The 21,115-nt window shown below is 45.9% G+C and overlaps 2 protein-coding genes across 5 annotated transcripts in view; one reads left to right on the top strand and one right to left on the bottom strand.

Annotated features, from left to right (window-relative positions):
• Positions 1-1,558: 1,558 nt before the first annotated feature.
• GLRX (glutaredoxin) lies at positions 1,559-11,955 on the top strand. Of its 2 annotated transcripts, none has more exons than XM_055233385.2 (3): positions 1,559-3,481; positions 9,299-9,418; positions 11,543-11,955. In XM_055233385.2, exons 1-2 carry the CDS (start codon positions 3,275-3,277, stop codon positions 9,410-9,412), a joined length of 321 nt encoding a protein of 106 aa, XP_055089360.1. In that variant the 5' UTR covers positions 1,559-3,274; the 3' UTR covers positions 9,413-9,418; positions 11,543-11,955. The 2 variants fall into 2 exon arrangements, with proteins under 2 accessions (XP_055089360.1, XP_055089362.1); XM_055233387.2 differs by having other exon boundaries at positions 2,892-3,481; positions 10,974-11,955.
• Positions 9,470-21,115, bottom strand: part of RHOBTB3 (Rho related BTB domain containing 3) — an 87,148-nt gene continuing 75,502 nt past the window's right edge. The window contains exon 12 of one of the 3 annotated variants that reach the window (XM_055233373.2): positions 9,470-9,504. In XM_055233373.2, coding sequence (XP_055089348.1) covers positions 9,485-9,504 — 20 coding nt within the window. In that variant the 3' untranslated portion in view covers positions 9,470-9,484. Of the gene's footprint in view, positions 9,505-14,933; positions 16,217-19,290; positions 19,438-21,115 lie in introns of those variants that run through there. The other 2 variants (XM_055233374.2, XM_063612380.1) reach the window with 2 other exon arrangements.

Raw genomic sequence — 21,115 nt, 5'->3', positions numbered from 1 at the left:
CTCAATGAGCAGGTGTGGAGGAAAGAGGGTGGCTTCAGGGGAGATTCAGTTTTGGTTTCCTAGAGGCTGAGAGGCCTAAGGAATCCCCAGGTGGGTCTTTTCAGTAGGCAATGAGATAGCCATCCCTGAAGCTTAGGAGACAGGTCCAGATAAGGAAAAACATGTGATGCTCATCAGTAAAAAGCTGACAGCCGGAGTCATGTGTGGAGCTACGACCTCTCAAGGAGTGGGTGTGTACACAATGAGAAGATCAAGCCCCAAGATAGACCATATGTGTAGGCAAAATTCTTAACAAAGAGACTGAGACAATATCCAATAGAAAGAGTAAAAAGATCATGCTGCAATGGGCACTGGGAAGAGAACTTCCAGAGGCCTTCAGTGATCTACAGGTCAAACCCTGCACAGTGGGTAAATAAGGAAAAACCCGAAGAATGTTCATTTGTGGCCACATGTTTTGCAGCCCTCATCAGCCTGTGGGTACAAATGAAGTCACATTGGCCGGGCGCAGTGGCTCACGCCTATAATCCCAGCACTTTGGGAGGCCGAGGCGGGCAGATCACGAGGTCAGGAGATCGAGACCATCCTCGCTAACACGGTGAAACCCCATCTCTACTAAAAATACAAAAAATTAGCCGGGTATGGTGGCGGGCACCTGTAGTCCCAGCTACTCTGGAGGCTGAGGCAGGAGAATGGTGTGAACCTGGGAGGCGGAGTTTGCAGCGAGCGGAGATCGTGCCACTGCACTCCAGCCTGGGCGACAGAGTGAGACTCCATCTCAAAAAAAAAAAAAAAAAGAGAGTAACCACACATATTTCACTAGCTTGTTGCCAACCATCTGTACAGCAGGACTGATTCTCCCCTAAAAAATGCCCTTACTTCCCACCCTCCAAGGTGTATTTTCTGAGAGTGCTTGGGAGTGTCTCACATAAGCCAAAGGAGAGTCCACATGTGTTACTCCACACACACACCCTCTTTCCATCCACAGCACTTGAGGCATCTGCAGCCCCCACGGCAGCTTCCCATTGAGATGCCCTGAGGTCCGTGCTGGGTTTCAGCTCCTGCTGTACAATGCAGCAGAGGCTTCTATGCTCGTCATTTTTCACTGAGTTGAAGCCACAGCATTTTCTGAGAAAGGGAGAGGACACCCCCTCTTTGCCATCTCTTTGTCTCCCATTTTCCACATGGTGCCTCACAAAAAAAATGCCTTTGGCTTGTGCCTTATGGCCATCTATCCTAAGGCTTCAGACACCAGGCAGTCCCTGGGACTGAGCGAGAGGCAGACAATAGTCTCCCTGGATCCCAGCCTCTTGGGGCAGATGACTAATTTGCAAAAGGTCAGGATACCTAGCTAAATGGTTATTTGGCGACATAGAGGCCATGATTGCTGTCGGCCGACAATTCAGCAGAATGGTTGACAAGGTCAGATCGCAATAAGATGAGAGAATGGAGGTGAGAAAAGTACAGACAGTAAATTTCATGAAAGGGCAGAGGCAGGAAAGCAGGAAATGGGAGAGTGGTGGTGGTGGCTTTTAACTTGAACACAGTGGCAGGCTGAGGAAGATGCAGCAGGAAGGGAGGAGCCACCAACATACCGGAGAAGAGAAAGGCTCTGAGTGAGTAGCAGCTGCAAGTCGTGTGGATAAACCTCAGGCTGAGGGAACCTAAGGCAACAGCCTGAGGGCCCTGAAAGAGACCCTGGACCTCCTGGCAGGAGCCTCTGGAAGGAGCCTGGCCACAGGGTTCTGAGGTAAAAGAATAAAAAAAGAGAGGAGGCTCAGACTCTGTGGCAGAGCCTACTTTGGAAGGAAGTGGGAAGTCCGGAGCCCTGACCCTGTAAGGGGCCTCCCAGCCCTGCCACATCCTTTTCTCTGGACAGAGTTGTCACTTAGCCCCCCCTCTGTGACTCAGAATCTGACTTTCTCATTTTGCCATTTTAATTTTAGTAACGATGAGAGTCACAGTAAAAAGCTGCTTCTGGGAGTGGATTTTCTTCCCTTCCCTTGATCGCAGTATGCTTGGGATTCCTCTTATGTGGCAGTGGTGGTGTCCAGCTCTGGCCTTGGCCCCACCTCTTTGAAGATACTCTGGTTTCACCATAAAACTTCCTGGGGAAAGGATGATTCACGTTTAAAGGACATAGTTTTTCCTTGATTTGTTTATTTAAGCTACCATACACTAGAGGGGGCCGGAACTAGACCCAGTAGTAGAAGACTTTGCTTCGCGGGATAAGGAGAATGGGCACCCTGGGGAATAGTGAAAGATTTCCTACTGTTAGAACCCGTGTCTTATAACACTTGAAGTGAATGTGGTGTCTGAGTTACAACACTACTTCCCCTCACAAACAGTTAAAAGCAGAGGGTCACAAACAGAGGCTCAACCAGAAAAAAAGATTCTCATTTCATCTGTAGTTTTGTATCAGGGATTGTGTTGGAATTTGCCTCCATATTAAACTGCCGTTCAAGGGTTACCAACTCAAAGGGTTATGGAGTGAAGCAGGTGTCTCAGGCATGGGCCTGTCGTTGGGACCTGTGGCAAACCAAAGCCACTACTTGCCCTATGCAAAGGGGGCAACAGCTGTCAGCCCCAGCAGCTTCCACTAAAAGGTGCAAGCTCTGTATTGCCTGACCTGACTTTTCAGAGAGAAGTTGTGAGTCCAAATTGTTTTGTGAGACCTCCGGATTTTTAAATACTGAGAATGAATTCCATCAAAAAGATCACAACAAACACCCACCACACAGTCCAAGCAAAATGCTCTAAGAGCAACCTTCATGAGGACTGCAAATTCAGTTTCAATTTCACTTCCTCTAAAGAGATTTCAAAGTATCCTGTTTCGTAAGTGATTCTGTTTGCATTTTAAAATACAACTGTACCTCCTAAAGGGAAAACAAGAATTTGCTCTAAGAAGTCACTGCCTCCGCAGCCCCTTTGTGAGTAAGCACTTTATGCTTCCCCAGAGGTGACTAAACTCTGATCATTGCCAATGGGCAGGCACTCCCCAAATGTCCAAGGACAACAAAGACACCCAGAGTGTCTTTCATAGCTACCAATGATTAAATAGCAAGTATTGCATTCCTAGGCATTGCTAACTAGTGAAGTATACCAGATGGAAATGTCTTCGAAGCTGTCCCTTTAAAACTCGAGCAAGCTACCAGGCAAACTCCGCCTCCAGGGAGGTTCCTTATTAAATAGGAGCCAACTGGCTGGGTCAGGGCTCAGTACCCCAAGCAATACCTGCAACTGAGGATTCTTCTCGGGGAGATCGCAGCCCATCGGCATGGCTCAAGAGTTTGTGAACTGCAAAATCCAGCCTGGGAAGGTGGTTGTGTTCATCAAGCCCACCTGCCCGTACTGCAGGAGGGCCCAAGAGATCCTCAGTCAATTGCCCATCAAACAAGGGCTTCTGGAATTTGTCGATATCACAGCCACCAACCACACTAACGAGATTCAAGATTATTTGCAACAGCTCACGGGAGCAAGAACGGTGAGTTTCATTTTAAACGGCTAGGGAAAGGCTCCCGGATTGCCTTTTCTTGTCAGAGCTGTGCCTTTCTTTAGGATAAGGCTGTGGCTCCGTCCTTCAAGGCGTCCAGAGGGCTGAGCGGGGCGGGGGGTGTGGGGGAGGGCGCCTTAGAGAGGATCTCGGTCACTTGAATGAGCGGCGGCATTGCAGCCAAAGGTCTTCACAGAGCAGAAGAGGGAGTGCAGCTGATGTCTGCTGTGCAGCAGGGTAAGTGGCACCAGCAGCTTGCCGGTGAGTCCCTGGGGAATTATCTAGAGTCTTTGTTTTAAGCACTGCCAGGAAATGACAGTTTTCAGCTGGCAGGGCTGGAGGTGGAAGCTGGGGTGGAGGGCCGGGTGTGATGTGTTTGTTATTTAACATGAGATTCATGTCCTTCATTCTTTTCTCTAGGCTTTGTTTTTCTAATTTACTCATTCTTCCTTATCTAATTCCTCCCACTGGAAAACTCTACCATTATCTGCCCCTTGTTCTAAATTAATTATGGATGTTTCCAGGCCCCACATTGTAGGGAATCATAGCCTGGAGTTCTGGCCTGGCTCTTATAATGGCTGGCTGTGTGATCCTGGGCAAGTCACCACCCCAGTAGTCCTCAAAGATCCCAGCTGCAAGACCAGATTAGGAGACCTCAAAGTCTCATTTGCTACGAATAGACTGTGGGACCCTCTAAAAATTGCTCTCCTCCATCTGAAAGACTTCCTCTCTTCACCATCCTTGGCTTTGCATCCTGGGCTTCAGGAGGGACGCCAACCACATCACCTGTATCAGTTCTGCTGTGAGGTGGGATGAGAAATGTCACACCAGCTCAGCTAAGTTCCCTTTTAAGATGCACATTCTACAGCACAGTGTTGGGCCAAGCACATACCCTGTTTCAGTTTTAGTTTGACTTACAAGGTTCTCTCTGGGTTCTGAGTATAAAGCATTGGAGGTTGTTTCTCCCCTTCTCTCTAATAAGAAGTCAGCATTTTGGTGCAGAGGGGGGCTTAGTGTGTTACCCTACTGCTGTGTGCTGAGGTCCTGGAGTATACACAATGACGAGAGAGGCTCTTGCTGCCTAGTGGGACCACCAGCTGCATAGGATGCCCAGGTCCTGAGAGGTGTAAAGGGCAGTGCAAACACTACTACGGGTCCCACTGTGGCTGCCACCCTGAGGACCTTTTAGCCATTGGTTCTCAAACTTTGCTGCACATTAGTATCACCTAGAGAGCTTTTAAAACAATCCTTATGCCCAAATTATGCCCCTCAATAACTAAATCACAATGTCAGAGGTGGGAGCCAAGCATTAGTTTTTTTTGTTTGTTTGTTTTGAGACAGTTTCACTCTTGTCACCCAGGCTGGAGTGCAATGGTGCAATCTTGGCTCACTGCAACCTCTGCCTCCTGGGTTCTCCTCAACCTCCCAAGTAGCTGGGATTATAGGCGCCCACCATCACGCCCAGCTAATTTTTGTATTTTTAGTAGAGACGGGGTTTCACCATATTGGCCAGGCTGGTCTCAAACTCCTGACCTCAGGCGATCCACCTACCTCAGCCTCCCAAAGTGCTGGGATTGCATGGGTGAGCCACCACACCTGGCCAGCATTACTATTTGGAAAAATCCCTTGGGGATTCCAATGTGCAACATAATTTGTGATTATTGTTCTCAGCCCAACAGCATCTATTCTCCAGTAGGTAAAGCAAACCTCTTCATGTGTTCATTTAACAATTGCTTTTTTTTTTTTTTTTTTTTTTGAGATGGAATTTCGCTCTTGTCGCCCAGGCTGGAGTGCAGTGGTGTGAGTTTGGCTTACTGCAACCTCCACTGCCCAGGTTCAAGCAATCAAGTAGCTGGGATTACAGGCACCCGCCACCACACCTAGCTAATTTTTGTATTTTTATTAGAGATGGGGTTTCACCATGCTGGCCAACCTGGTCTCGAACTCCTGACCTCAGGTGATCCACCCACCTCAGCCTCCCAAAGTTCAGGCATGAGCCACCACACCTGGTCAACAATTGCTTTTTCATTTCTTTGTAGAACAACAATATTTCTTGTAGTGATCTTTTAAGGTTTTTGTTTGTTTGTTTGTTTGTTTTAAGAGACAGAGTCTTGCTCTGTCACCCAGGCTGGAGTGCAGTGGTGCAATGATAGCTGACTGCAGCCTTGAACTCCTGGGCTCAAGTGACCCTCCCACCTCAGCCTCCCGTGGCTGGGACTACAGGCATGAGCCATCGTACCCAGCTAATTTTTTAAGTTTTTTGTACAGATGGGGGTCTTGTTATGTTACCCAGGCTGATCTTGAACTCCTGGCCTCAAGCTATCCACCCACCTCAGCCTCCCAAAGTGCTGGGATTACAGATGTGATCCACCTCAACAAGCGTGTTTTTCATTTTTAGAAAAATGTTTTTCACAGATTCTTGAATTCTGAGTGCATTCCTCCTAGGGGAAGAACAAGTCTTTTAAAGCTGCATGTTTGATCCCCAACAGGGAAGTGTTTGTATTCAAAGGGTCTGAAAGCTCCTGAGGGTTTTTTTTTTTTGAGACAGAGTCTCCCTCTGTCACCCAGGCTGGAGTGCAGGGGTGCAATCTCAGCTCACTGCAAGCTCCACCTCCCGGGTTCACGCCATTCTCCTGTCTCAGCCTTCCAAGTAGCTGGGACTACAGGTGCCCACCACCATGCCTGGCTAATTTTTTGTATGTTTAGTAGAGACGGGTTTTCACCGTGTTAGCCAGGATGGTCTCGATCTCCTGACCTCGTGATCCACCGGCCTCAGCCTCCCAAAGTTCTGAGATTACAGGCATGAGCCGCTGCGCCCGGCCTGAACCTGCAGTCTTAATTATTCTATAAAGTAGCTGTATCTAGTAAGTAATCAGCAGGACATGATTATGGAAAGTTAGTGCCTTCAATCAAGCCATGTACTTCGTAAAACCTGTTTTTGTTTTGCTATAGTCACAGCTCCTAAATTAGTGTCTTCATTTATTTCTCCTCTAAGGCACTTTTCTTTACATAGATCTGAGTTTCTGACCTATATCATTTCCCTTCTCTCTGAAGAACTTCTTTGGGCATTTCTTGCAAGGTGATTCCATTGGTAACACATTCCCTCAAGTTTTGTTTATCTTAGAAAGTATTTCTCCTTCACATTTGAATAATGATTTTACTGGATGCAACAAATATTTTTAAGCACCTACTATGTACCAAACACTTTTATAGACAGTGGGGAAAAATTTCTGCCTTTTCTGCCATGAAAAAAAACCTTCTGCCTTTGTTGAACCTATATTCTAGTGGGGGAGACAAACAAATACAGTAATAAAACAGTATGGGAGGTGGTAAGTGGCACATGCTATGAGGAAAAGCAGAAAAGGTAGGGAGGAAGCAGCAGGGTCCAGTTTTAAATGGAACCATTGGGTCTCACTGAGAAGGGAACATTCGAGCAGATATCTATAGGAGCTGAGGGAGATGGGTGTACACAATTTACAGGTAGAGTGAATGCAAAGGTCCTGGGGTAGACGTTTGCCTGGCAGGTTTGTGGAATAGTAAGGAAGCCAGTATGGTTGCAGCACTGTGAGCCTGTAGGAGAGTTAGTGGAGGTGAGGTCTGAGAGCTAATGGGAGCTTGGAAGAATTGTGACTGGTACTCGGTGTGAGATGAGATGCCCCTGGTGGATGCGGAGCAGACGAGTCACTTGATCTGACCCCATTTTGAAAGGGCCACTCTGACAGCTGTGGGGAGAAGAGACAGTAGGGCAAGGGTGAAGGTTGAAGCTGGGAGACATTGGGAGGCTATAGCAGTTATTCAGGTGACAAATGAAGGTGGCTTATACCAGGGACGTACCCGAGGAGTGTTGAGAAATCGCTTTTGAGTAGTTGCATTTGTGTAACCCTAGCTAGCGTGCGGGAGATGCTGCCTGACTGAGGCTGGGGAAACCTACTCCAGGAGAATAAGAACCACAGGATTACCAAACTCGTTTTGGGGTTGCAGTTCTTTCCTCTGCTTGAGAGTGGACTCTCAAGTTCCTCTAAAGAGGAGGCTTGGACAGGAAGGGACAGGAGGGGAAGCAGCACAGGGTATTTCCTCTTCTTTGCTCAGCTTTATCAACAGTACTTCTTGCTTTGGTTTCACTGCCACAGCCCCCCGTGCCGTCCTGTACAGCCTGCCATTCAGCTCCGGTTAGGGGTACCATTCACTGATACGATTTAAGGCAGTTTTGCAGTTGTCCAGACTAGAGGATGGGTGTGAGGGTAAAGGAGCCTTTCGCTTCTTTGCCAGACACTGAGCACAAAACTCCACGCTGGGAGCAGCCTGGTCACATTTCAGGGTCTTCTCGGGAGGCTGGGGGGCAGCTCCAGGGCTGTGGGTTTTCGAAGCCTCAGTTATCCTGTGAGAGCACAGGAAATAGCCATGGAAATGTGCAAGATTTGTTTTTAATTTTTAGACTTTATTTTTAATGCCTACTTTCACCCAGACCCCCTTTTTAATAAAAGTGCTGTAAGAACTTATCCACAGTAATTAAGCCCCTTTTCTCATCTTTCTCACTTTTTGGACAATTTGCTTCAATTATTATGCTTTCTGAGGAAAGCCCAAAGCTTTGAAAAATAGTCTCACTGCTTTCTGCCTCCACCTCTCCCTCCCCTCCAGTGTGTTCCTGGTACTCGGGGAGAGGCCCGCTGGCTCTGATGACGCCGTGACCTCCATGGGGCTAGTTTCTTCACTGCCAGGCAGCCTTGGTGGAACACCCTTGGCCTAGAAATTCAGCCACGTTGAGGGTATTTCCTCCTCCCTTGCGATTCTAAAAGCCCTCTGAAATTCTGGAATGTGTCTGCTGCTAGCAGCAGGGAGGAAGCGTGTAACTAGAGAGGAGCCTATTCAGCAGGTGTCATGACTGTGGCTTGGCGTGGGTGACGCACCCACGTCCGGGGTGACTTAACCATCTTATGATGACCAGCGATTAAAGGAGACTCAAACACCACTACACCTCCCTGGTCGAGGACAGAGCTCACCTGTGTTGTTTTGTTTTGCTTTCTTTGGTTTGCTCTGTCGTCCAGGTGTGAGTGCAATGGCACCATCACAGCTTACTGCAGCCTCGACCTCCCGGGCCAAAGCAATCCTTCCACTTCAGCTTCCTGAGTAGCTGGGACTACAGGCATGCACTGCCATGCCTGGCTAATTTGTGTATTTTTTGTAGAGACGGAGTCTCACTATGTTACCTAGGCTGGTCTTGAACTCCTGGGCTCAAGCGACCCTCCCACCTCAGCCTCGCAAAAGTAGTAGGATTACAGTCATGAGCCACCATGCCTGGCCCTCACCTGTGTTTTAACAACACAGAGAGATGATTATATTTAATAAACCGTGGACCTGAAAAATCAGAGACCTAATGCAAATACTTTTCCAGCTGTATTTAGAAACGAACTCCTTCCTTCCTGATTGCTGTGACCCAGTTTACAATCTTAGGTGTGGTCCCTGATGCAGAGAGAGCAGAGTTCAAGCTAGGTGGTCTGACTGCAGCCAATCAGAATTCTCCTTCTAAAACATGTTTCTGTAGAGTGAAATTTTTAAATCCCTTTGACAAGTTAGACAAGCTCATGCATAGCACACTCAACTTGAAAACTCTTCTGGCATAAAAACATTCTTGAGTTAATAATGTTACCCCTTATAACAGTAAGGAAGTCCTGTCCTGTAAGCATATACATGAGGAGGTTGTAAAGTGATTTGAAAAGTTTGGAATCATGGGAAATATTCACTGGTAGGATAGAAATGTTCTTTCTAATCTAGTAATGTAGTAATGTCCTGGGTCGTGTGCTTTTTTAGGTGCCTCGAGTCTTTATCGGTAAAGATTGTATAGGCGGATGCAGTGATCTAGTCTCTTTGCAACAGAGTGGGGAACTGCTGACGCGGCTAAAGCAGATTGGAGCTCTGCAGTAACCACAGGTGAGTGGCAGGTGAGGTGCTGGGCCAGGAACATGGGAGACCGTGGAATTCTTCTGTCATGGTTTGTTATACTGTAGGACAGCATTCTGGCTGGGGAAAAAACGATTTGGGGTGAGTTGAGGAACAGTGATGTCAATCACTTATAAATTTTACACTTTACAAAGAGATAGTGTCAATGGGAGAAATCCTTTCACTCAACCTTCATTTAACAAATATTTATTGAGCATGTGCCAGACACATGAGAATGTAATGCATAAAATGATAACCTGGAACTTATATTCTAGAGAGGTAGACAGATCAAAAACAAGCAAATCCTGGAATAGAATAGAATAATGTGATAGAATATGTCAGGGGGTGGGGAGAAAATTGAGCTAACATGGTAAGAGAGGGCCTTTCCCAGGAAGGGTTGAGCTGAGACCTGGTTGACAAGGGGACTGCTATGCAGAGATGAAGCAGAAGAGCTTTTCAGGCAGAGGGAATAGCAAGTGCAAAGGCTCTGAGGTGGCAACAGGTAAGGGATGTTCGTGGAACAGAAAGAAAGCAGGAATAGAGTGAATGAAGTACAGCGAGAAGGAAGAATAGCGAGAAAGGTGGGCAGGGGCCAGAGCACCCAGGCCATGGTAAGCAATTTGGATTTATTCAAAATGCAATGTGAAACTGAGGTCATTTTGGCTTTACCTGTGTTCACTTGTCAAATCAACTCTATTTAATTGGCTTCCCAAAAGCCAAAACAAAGTTTTCTAAAATCAGTAACCTAAAGGAGATCTTTGGCTCTGTGGAAAACCACAGGGCGATGAACATTTTAGAAAGGAACCGTGATGGTTTTGGAGTCTGAGCTCCTCCCTCCCCCAGTTCTCCAGCACAGCTAGCTAGCTAGCTCCCAAGCACGCCAATTCAGAGACCTGTACACAGAGAGACGTAAATGCTGCTTTAGTTGAGGGAGAAATGAATGGTTCTTTAAGCAAAATGTTCTTGGAGGGGTATCTATTGCCTGCTGATTAATAACTCATCTCTTGGGCAATGAGTATACATTATTTGTGATGGTTACTCAACATAGCAACAGAAGGGGGAAAAGGTCTGAAAAAATACCACTGATTTCCCTGAAATGAAATAGTCAATGCTATAAATCTTCTAATCAAAATTCTACGATATCATCACAGCAGGTGCACCCTATGTCTGTCTGAGTTCACTTCCTGGCCTTACCACTGGTACTAAATGCACTCAAATCCAATTAATGGTGGTACCAAATGTTTCCTATTCTGGGACATGTTTAGCAATTTAGGCTTAGATTAAGAATGGGAGAAGATGGGAAATGTTATTTCTCCAACTGCTTCTATTTTGGTGTGGGCATTAGAGTCCCCCATATTCAGAAAGTCTCCTTATTTGCATTTGGCCTTTTCCTTCAGTGTTCTATGCTGTCAATATTTTACTGGCAGCTGCATCTCAAGACCATCTGCAACAGAGTGTGTTTATATGGCAGGTGTAAGTGTTCTGGTAATGAGAGAAAGGAAGGATTTTGCCTTACAAGGAGATCCCATTCTTTCTTTCCTGGCAGAGCAGGCCCCATGCTGACGTCCCTCCTCAAGAGCTGGATGGCATTGCAAATGATGACAGCACTTCCTGGTGGATGAATTTGGGGGCACAAACAGCTTTTTTCCTCTTTTGGCTCAGTATTTAAAAGTGGACCAACTTGCTCTTAAGCACAGGGCCAAGAAGGTTGACGGGCCATCTTGGTTTTCTTCTGGATGTGTTCTTTGGCTTTCAGAAGACTGTGACAAGTTCTGGCCCAGGATTCTCTCACTGACCCTCAATTGTTCTCTTTGGCATGCATTTCTTACTGTTCTCCATGTGTCAGCATGCCTCTACCTCTAAGCCAGTGTTTTTCAACTATGTTTATCCAGACTCCTTCTCTACAATGATGAATCCACAGTTGGTTATCTGCTACTGCTCATTAGCTGAAATCATTTTGCTGCTTGACTTTATGGAGTTTGTATTATGAAATCAGTGGGTATTTTGAATGTGTTCTTTCTAACTACATACATCTCTCCACTCAACTCCACCCCATCCCATCCTACCTTGAAAATCACTGCTCTGAACCAGTGTTCTCCACCTTGTCCTCCACAGATCTCATAGGAAATGTTCAACAATTCTGTGAAAGGTCACAGGACCCAATTGGAGAAATCATATGAAAAGCATAGTTGGTCTTGGTGTCATATGGATCAGAGGCACAAGTGCAGAGGCTGTGGTCACGCGGAACACTCTGTTATTTAAGATGGCTATCCAGATAATCCTGAACACTGTGTATTTATTTGATTTAGACTACCAGCGAAGATTAAAGCATGAAATGTAAAACATCTGAGAAAACTTACAGCCCCCTACACCAAGAGTGTATCTGTGGAACAGCTCCTACACTTTGAAAACTTAAGAATCCCTTATCATGAAGTTTGCCTGTTGTAGAATTGTAAGATTGTTAATTTCCTTCAGTCTCTAGTGACAACACTTAATTTCTTTTCTAATAAAAAAATACCTATAGATGATTCAGTGATTTTTGTCCAATTCGTTTCCATGTTCTCAAGACATTAAGGAATGTTATGTGAAATACACTAACTTAAAAGTGTGTTTATGTTTGGCTCTGCCATTATAAATAAAGACACGTGCTGCTGTCACTCACTGAGTACAAATGGTTGATATAATTTTGAAATTTCATATTGAAATAAATGCCAGCCCCGGCTTACTGAATAATGCTTAGGGTTTAATAACAGTCTTTTTTCATTTCATATTCCTTTTTGCCATTTCCCACTTAAGGCCCTTGTACTTCTCGCCTCTTTCTTTTGTGGGCTCTAACCACTCCCTTCAACCAGGATTGCTATGGATAATTGTTCAGTTTACACACTGCACAATATGAAAGCCCCTCCCACCAGAGGTTATAGTATCTGATCCACTCTGGACCACTTGCCTGCACTTTCACACTTCTTTGTCAATGTTCATTGTGTTTCTTTCTCCTGAGATGGCTTTTCTTCTTTGTTTTACTTTGAAACTCCTCCTCGTTCAAGGCCTGATTTACAAATCGTTTCCCCTATATTTTCTCTCTCCTCTCATGGCCTTTTGACTGAAAAATCATCGTTCCCTCTTCTGGAATTCAAAAACACTGTGCATGTAGATACTTTACAGCTCTTATCAGGCTATGTTGTAGTTAATCATCTGTATTGGTCTCTTGCCAAATTCGGAAGTACCCGAAGGCGACTGGGTGCGGTGGCTCACACCTGTAATCCCAGCACTTTGGGAGGCTCAGGCGGGTGGATCACGAGGTCAGGAGTTTGAGACCAGCCTGGCCAATATGGTGAAACCCCATTTCTACTAAAAGTACCAAAAATAGCCGGGTGTGGTGGCACATGCCTGTAGTCCCAGCTACTCAGGAAGCTGAGGCAGAAGAATTGCTAGAACCTGGGAGGTGGAGGTTGCAGTGAGCTGAGATCATGTCACTGCACTCCAGCCTGGGTAACAGAGTGAGACTCTGTCTTAAAAAAAAAAAAAAGTACCCAAAGGCAAGAACCTAGACTTAACTATGGAAACCCAGTTCCCAGCATAGAAGAGCTATTTTGTCAAAGCAATGTATGCGTATGGTTTAAAAAGCCAAATAGTACTAAAAGTCTTTCCTGCTCTACCCGCCTCAAACCCAGGTCCTGGTAAAGTATCTTACAGGGCCGTGTGTCCCTCCCCAAGGGTATTCCCTCTCTCCATCCCTCCATAGAGGTAACCACTAGTTCATTTTTCTTGTAATCATTCTGATACTTTATAGTTTTACTCCTTATAATATCTCTAAGCAATACGTTTTACTTTTGAAAAACAACACCGACCTAGCTGTGTAAGAAAAAGGTGATATCACAATTAGACGAACAATCCCAAGAAACAGGTAAACTGAACATTGAGTTATAGATTGGCTTCAGCATCCCTCGGAAGTTTTCCAGAGCCTCTTCTGGGGAAGCAGAAGTGGTGCTGAGTGAGTCCTTGGAAATATGGCACCCCATGATCAGGGAGGCTATTGTGTGAGCCAAGCACGGGGTGTCCCCCAGAAATATGGTAATGGCAGAGGGCTGCTCTGCATTTTCTGCTTCTAAGCTCAGCATGTCCCTGCCCCCAGCTTTCAGGAGGAGATCAAAGCACACCCACACCTCCTCAGCTGGCCAGCTGTGTAGCAGGGAGAACAGAAATGTCATCAGCACCAGGCAAGCTAAGTACAGATAAGGATCTGCTTCAGGCCCATTTCAGCTTTCTGTCCTCAAGTTAAAAACTATGCAACTACAGAGAACCCTCAACATGGAAAATTACACTGCTCCAATCTAGACTGCTGCGCTCTGTCCTGAGGCAGGCAGAGTTCTCTACCTGGGATATCCCTTCACTGTCATTCTAGGGATTCCCTTTTTCTCTCCTATGTTGGATCTCCTCTTTCCTGTGACCCACATGTATGAGTTAGAATATATGTGAAGGGGGCCAGCCCCTCCACACCTGTGGGTATTTCTCGTCAGGTGGGATGAGAGACTGAGAAAAGAAATAAGACACAGAGACAAAGTATAGAGGAAGAAAAGTGGGCCCAGGGGACCGGCGCTCAGCATACGGAGGACCCACGCCGGCACTGGTCTCTGAGTTCCCTCGGTATTTATTGATCACTATCTCTACCATCTCGATGAGGGAGATGTGGCAGGACTATAGGGTAATGGTGGGGAGAGGGTCAGCAGGAAAACGTGAGCAAAGGACTCTGTGTCATAAATAAGTTTAGGGAAAGGTGCTGTGCCTCGATGTGCACATAGGCCAGATTTATGTTTGACTTTACACAAACATCTCAGTGCAGTAAAGAGCAGTATTGCCGCCAGCATGTCTCACCTCCAGCCATAAGGCGGTTTTCTCCTATCTCAGTAAATAGAATGTACGATCAGGTTTTACACCAAGACATTCCATTCCCAGGGACGAGCAGGAGACATATGCCTTCCTCTTATCTCAACTGCAAAGAGGCCTTCCTCTTTCACTAATCCTCCTCAGCACAGACCCTTTACGGGTGTCGGGCTGGGGGACAGTCAGGTCTTGCCCTTCCCACGAGGCTGTATCTCAGGCTGTCTCAGTGGGGGGAAACCTTGGACAATACCCAGGCTTTCTTGGGCAGAGGTCCCTGCGGCCTTCCGCAGTGCACTGTGTCCCTGGATACTCGAGACTGGAGAATGGCGATGACTTTTACCAAGCATACTGTCTGCAAACACATTTTTAACAAAGCACATCCTGCACAGCCCTAAATCCATTAAACCTCGAGTCACCACAGCACATGTTTCTGTGAGCACAGGGTTGGGGTTAGGGTTACAGATTCACAGCATCTCAAGGCAGAAGAATTTTTCTGAGTACAGATCAAAATGAAGTTTCTTGTCTTCCTTTATCTACATAGACACAGTAACAGTCTCTCTTTCTTTCCCCCACAACATGCTAGGCTGCTGTAACAAAGATATAATGCCTGATAGAAGCTTCTTTATCAAAAAAGTCCAGAGGCAGGCAGGTGGCATTTGCTCCAAGGGGTCATGACTGACCCAGGGGTCCTATGTACCACTTCTGCTCACATCCCATTAGCCAGAACTTAGTGTCATAGCCCCACCAGCTGCGGGTAGGTTAGGGAGAGGGGACCCTGCCTGGGAAGCCTCTTACCTAACTAAAACTCACTAAAACTCGAGGAGATCTATATCAAAAGAAGGGGAGAATGGCTGTAGTAAGAAAATTAGCAAACTGCATCTTTCTCTTTTTTATTGTTTTTCCTCTGAGCCCCAATTTTCTTTCTCCGTTTTACATTTGAAAGCCTTCCTCAAATGTCTGGAGCTCTATCTGTAAATATTTAAAGAATGAGGCACTAAAAAACTGATTGGAAGACTTGTGTGCATAGATTAGGCTTGCCAACTGATAGCTTCACCGTAGATAGAGTCTTTGTTCAAATGTCACCTTCTCAGCAAGGGCTCCCCCATCCCCCTATCTAACACTCTCCCTTCCACTTTCACTTAGCATTCCCTATCCCTCTTTTTCAATTTATTTTTTTCTATAGCATTTATCTTTTTTTTTGAGATGGGGTCTTACTCTGTCATCCAGGCTGGAGTGCAGTGGCACGATCTCAGCTCACTGCAACCTCTGCCTCCTGGGCTCAAGAAATCCTCCCATGTTCAAGCGATCCTCCCACCTCAGCCTCCTGAGTAGCTGGGACCACAGACACATGCCTCCATGGAGGCTCACCTAATTTTTTTGTATTTTTGGTAGAGACAGGGTTTCATCTGGTTGCCCAGGCTGGTCTCAAACTCCTGAGCTCAAGTGATCTGCCTGCCTTGGCCTCCCAAAATGCTGAGATTACAGGCGTGAGCCACCACACCCAGTCTATCTTTTAATATATGGTATGATTTATTTAGTTTCCTGTCTCTTCACTATTAGAATATAAGTGCCTTGAGGTCAGGGATTGGTGTCTACTTACTGCTGTATCTGCAGCATCAAGACTGCTTGGCAGATAGTAGGCTCTTCCTTGAGTGAACAAATTAAAGATAAGTGAACAGGTATGGATCTTGTTGCCTCACTGGGAGATCCCCCAATTATTGATTCCTGGACACCTTTTCTTTTGAGCCATTCAGTCTTTCAAGCTTCACAGCTGGGGGTTGGGCCTCATCCTCAGGGTTCTGGCTGCCAAGCAGGGAAAAGGGACTTGGCAGCTTCCTGGCCGGTGTGTAGACTCTCATGTAACCTCCTGTTTTCTGCCCTGCTCCTTGCTGAGTTATTCTGTGTGATCTGCAAGGGTAGAAAGAATGATCTTTCAAAGAGTATGGAGAGAGATTGGCACGCAGAAAAAAACAGCAAAAATTAACAACCAAAAAATTCACAGCCAAAGCTCTACTCTTTCTGTTTACTGAAGAAAGCAAGTGATCCAATCTCCTGTGAATGTTGTTGATTTTAATAACCACCTTCTCTGCTTCCTCTAGCCTGGCCCTTTGGGCTGGACCCCAGACAGCCATTTCTTCCAATTCAAGGCTGTCCAAAGATGCCCCTTAAGGAGAAAGAACTGGTAAATTCTTAAACTGATGGTAAATTCTTAAACTGATGGTAAATTCCTAAACTGGTGGTAAATGGATCTATGTGGCCCAGACCACACTATTTATATCCCCAGTGAGTATTATTAGGTCGTTATCTTGACATTTGGTTGCCAGAGAAAGCCATACTCCCTAATTTACTACACCATAATAATTGTTCACAGGTCGTCGGAAATATTGTAAAGAACTGGGATCCTGAAATATTTTACTTAGAATTCCTTTCTTACATTAATAGGGGTCTTCTTACCAAACACACTGAATGTTTGAAGGAGCAGAATTTAATCTTGCTCATTAGGGGAAGAGAATTCTGGCCTCGTCCCTTTAAGCACAAGTGATATTTTAAAATGGGTCTATATTTATGCACAAGTTTATACTTCCTGTCCCCAGGCGACTTTTCTGGTGAGCTGTGTAGAGCGGAAGGTAGGAGAGAGAGGGGAACTAGGAGAGCCAATGACATCGTGCACAGAACATCGTGCAAGCTGAGGCTCTGGGTTTTTTTACGGGCTCTTCCAGCACACTCAACTCCTCCCTCCTAGTTGGCTGGGCTCAAGCCTCTGGGGACCTGCAGCTGAGCTTTCTCAGAAGCAAGAAGAGATGCCTCCTTCCTATTCTCTTGTGTGCCTTGTGAAACTTAAAACATTTCATATGTAAAATTACAAGCTGTTTATGGGGTGGAGATTTTGCGTTTCCTCCCATTATTAAGTCATCCTTGAGAACTGAGTGTGGACGATCTTTAAACACAGTCTGCCCAGGGTTCTAGACAGATGTGTTAAATGGGGACCAAAGGACCCACTCTGGGAATAGAGGACCAGCAACTCCTGGGAAGACAGAACTAAAGAGCGCAGCTGGAACCTGTGGTCACAGGGGCTGTCCCCCGACATCTAGAATGCGACCCTTGTGTAGAGCTAACTCTGGGTGACTTCATCCAGCCCCCTGCATAGAAGATCTCCTTTAGCCTCACCAAAGCAGTCGCTGTACGATTACAAAGTTCAGGGGGTGGCAGGGACAGCTGCCCCCAGAAAGGGAACAGTGTGTGGGCATCTCCAGACAGGTAAACCACAGGAAAACCAAGGAGCCCTAGTTCTCCTCCCCATCCAGGAAGCCTTTAGCTGGCAGCACAAGGGAGGGACGGCCACACCTTAGGTTATTTTTGAGTCCGTTTCCCCACCCCTGTGTGAAGGTGTGGCCCAATGGCAGATAGACTGTCCTTAATCTAACCAGAGGAATCCTCCTCCTCCAAGTGAGAAAATGAGCAAAGGATGCAAAGCACCCCTTCAACACTCCCTGAGCTGGAAGGAAAAGAAAAATTTCTCCTCCTTTATAGGAATTTGATAAGTGAGGGATAAGTGATCCCCACTAAGGAGCATGAGCTTTAGTACACGGACTTTTTCTCCTCTGATTACTTTTTGACTACAGGAGATTGAGCCGCTGTGCACTGTAGAACTCTGGTGAGGAGTGGTCCTCAGGCCTATTGAGAGGATCAGAGAATACACATATCCTGTTTTCCATTGTATATACATAAAGAGGTACGAGTCTACAAAGCTTCAACTGCATCTATTTTTTCCTTTTTTTTTTTTTTGAGATGGAGTCTTGCTCTGCCATCCAGGCTGGAGTGCAATGGTGCCATATCAGCTCACTGCAACCTCTGCCTCTCTGGTTCAAGCAATTCTCCTGCCTCAGCCTCCCAAGCAGCTGGGTGTGTGCCACGGCACCCAACTAATTTTTTACATTTTTAGTAGAGACAGGGTTTCACCATGTTGGTCAGGCTGGTCTCGAACTCCAGACCTCAAGTGATCTGCCTGTCTTGGCCTTCCAAACTGTTGGAATTACAGGCATGAGCCACCATGCCTGGCCCTTTTCCAATATTTCAATAAAGGTGAACAGCTGATTTACCCAGTTAGAAGTTTTTCCTGGTTTATTTTCTGTATGGCGGCAGCAGCAAGGAATAAAATATAAACTCAGTTCAAGGATAACTGCCATGTACATATAATTATCTATTCAAAATATTTAATTTACTTTTTTTAGAAAAGTATCCCAGCATTCATAGTAGCTTTTGACCAATTCTGCTTTTTCAGTTGATGGCAAAAGCACACCAGTATTTGTGGAGAGGCTGTGGTCGGCCTCATCTTTTACTAGGGCCAAGAAAAAGGGTCTACAAGCTTGGAAATGTTGAAAATTACTGCTCTGAATCAAAGAGGTGGCTGACACTGGTAGTTCTGAAGTTTCCTACTTACAGAGAATCTAGCAAATCACTGCCATGTGAGGATAAAACCAAATAATGGTCTACTCTTACCAAGGTCAGTGTATACGGAATCTTTAGCAGTGTTTCCCAGGCATTTAAAGAGGCTATATACAGCACTTTGGGAGACCAAGGCAAGTGGATCGCTTGAGGCTGCCTGAGGTCAGGAATTCAAGACCAGCCTGGCTAACATGGCGAAAATCCATCTCTACTAAAAATACAAAAATTAGTTGGCATGGTAGCGCATGCCTGTAATCCCAGCTACTCGAGCTCAGAGTCTCCAGAGTAGCTGTCTCAGAACACTGGGTCCATGGCACGTCAGCAAATGTTACATGAAAAAATGGGCCCCATGAGTTTGGAAATGCTGGGCTATACGATGCTGGCCTGAAGGACTTGTGCTCATTTTTAGAGTCTATGCCTTTTATCTGATAAACTTTAAAAACAGATACTCTTAGCCTCATTAAACCCCACAAGCATTTAAAATATTTACCTCTTTCCCTTTGCTGAGATATACGAAAGGGTAACAGAGGATGGATGGAAAACAGCATCCCTGAGAGGCACCTCCAGCTTAGAGGGATGAAGAGGGGATCAGTCATGTGGAGTCATGCAGCAGATGAGCTCAATCAGGGTTCCTAATCCAGTCTTACACTTGAGACACTCCGGAAGTACTGTGGAATTAGTATCTGCAACATGTTAGAAGTAGATGTTTCGGCTGGGCACGGTGGCTCACGCCTGTAATCCCAGCACTCTGGGAGGCCCAGACGGGCAGATCACTTGAGGTCAGGAGTTCTAGACTATGCTGATTGACATGGTGAGACCCCGTCTCTACTAAAAATACAAAATTAGGCCAGACACGGTGGCTCACGCGTGTTAATCGCAGCACTTTGGGAGGCCGATGCGGGTGGATCACCTAAGGTCAGGAGTTCAAAACCAGCCTGGCCAACATGGCAAAACCCCATCTCTACTAAAAATACAAAAATTAGCTCAGTGCGGTGGTGGGCACCTGTAATCCCAGCTGCTTGGGAGGCAGATGCAGGAGAATCACTTGAACCCAGGAGGTGTAGGTTGCAGTGAGCCAAGATCGTGCCATTGCACTCCAGCCTGGATGACAGAGCAAGACTCCGTCTCCAAAAAAAAAAAAAAAAGCCAAAAGCCGGGCATGGTGGTGTGTGCCTGTAGTCCCAGCTCCTCGGGAGGCTGAGGCAGGAGGATCGCTTGAACCTGGCAGGCGGAGGTTGCAGTGAGCAGAGAGCAGAGATCACGCCATTGCACTGCAGCCTGGCCGGCAGAGTAAGATTTCATCTCAGACCAAAAAAAAAAAAAAAAAGAAAGAAAGAAGTAGATGTTTCATTTGTCCAGGACAGTAGCAGCAGAGTGAGGGGACAGCACTGGACAGACCCCAAGCTTGGTAAATTTACTTAGCAGACATTCACACAGGCTTGTGAAGACTGCTGGGCTGGAAGCTTGACCTTGGAACTTGCCAGAGCCTTTAATATGTTACATGCATTGTGAATTTCCAAAGTAGTGACTAAGTACCCATTATGTCTCAAAGTTTTTACCTATCCTTTTTTCAAGAAGCACCTCTCTCAGAATTCATTTTAAGGGTCACAAGCACTGGAAATGCTAATATTCTGTGCTTTGACTTCTCTCCCCTTTGCCGCTCTCACTTGCTTCTCCACAGTAACACCATTTCATGCAAGGGATGCTCTTATGGTCTGAATGTTTCTGCCCCACCTAAATTCATATGTTGAAATCCTAACCCCTAAGGTGATGGTATTAGGAAGTGGGACCTTGTGGGAGGTGATTAGGTCATAATGGTGGAGCCCTCATGAAAGGGATTAGTGCCCTTTTAAAGAGGACCCAGAGGGCTAGTTTGTCCTTTCTACCATGTGAGGACACAGTGAGAAGGCACCATCTACAAGCCAGGAAATGTGTTCTCTTCAGACATTGAAGCAGCCAGGAACTTGGTCTTGGACTTTCCAGTTTCAGAACTATGAGAAATATATTTCTGTTGTTTATAAGCTACCCAGTCTATAGTATTTTGTTATAGCAGCTCCAACAGCCTAAGACAGATGCTGAATGGGTGCATCATGTCAATGTTTGGCAATTCTTCTGTCAGCATTCTGTAACTTATTTACACTTTCAGCTGATAACTTGGTGTAAGTCCGAAGTTTCTCAATAATGACACAAAGTCCATCAGAGTCTTCATCTCCTGGTTCAATTCAAGCATCATTATAGACCAAAGTCTGTGCTAAGAGCTATTAGAGCTGATTTATCAATACAGTCCAAAGCATCAACAACTGTATAAATGGCATCGTTAAGATTGAACTCTCCTGGAAAATCATAAATTCTAGGACCTGT

Source organism: Symphalangus syndactylus, chromosome 11 (assembly GCF_028878055.3).
Source record: "Symphalangus syndactylus isolate Jambi chromosome 11, NHGRI_mSymSyn1-v2.1_pri, whole genome shotgun sequence".
NCBI classification, from domain to species: Eukaryota; Metazoa; Chordata; class Mammalia; order Primates; family Hylobatidae; genus Symphalangus; species Symphalangus syndactylus.
This window is presented reverse-complemented; position numbering and strand designations above follow the sequence as displayed.

What these genes read in the sequence shown, in the direction of transcription:
- GLRX (XM_055233385.2), top strand. Translation starts at nt 3,275, where the DNA reads ATGGCTCAAGAGTTTGTGAACTGCAAAATCCAGCCTGGGAAGGTGGTT. An exon ending in AGCTCACGGGAGCAAGAACG is followed by an intron (nt 3,482 to 9,298) that starts GTGAGTTTCATT and finishes GTGCTTTTTTAG; the next exon opens with GTGCCTCGAGTCTTTATCGG.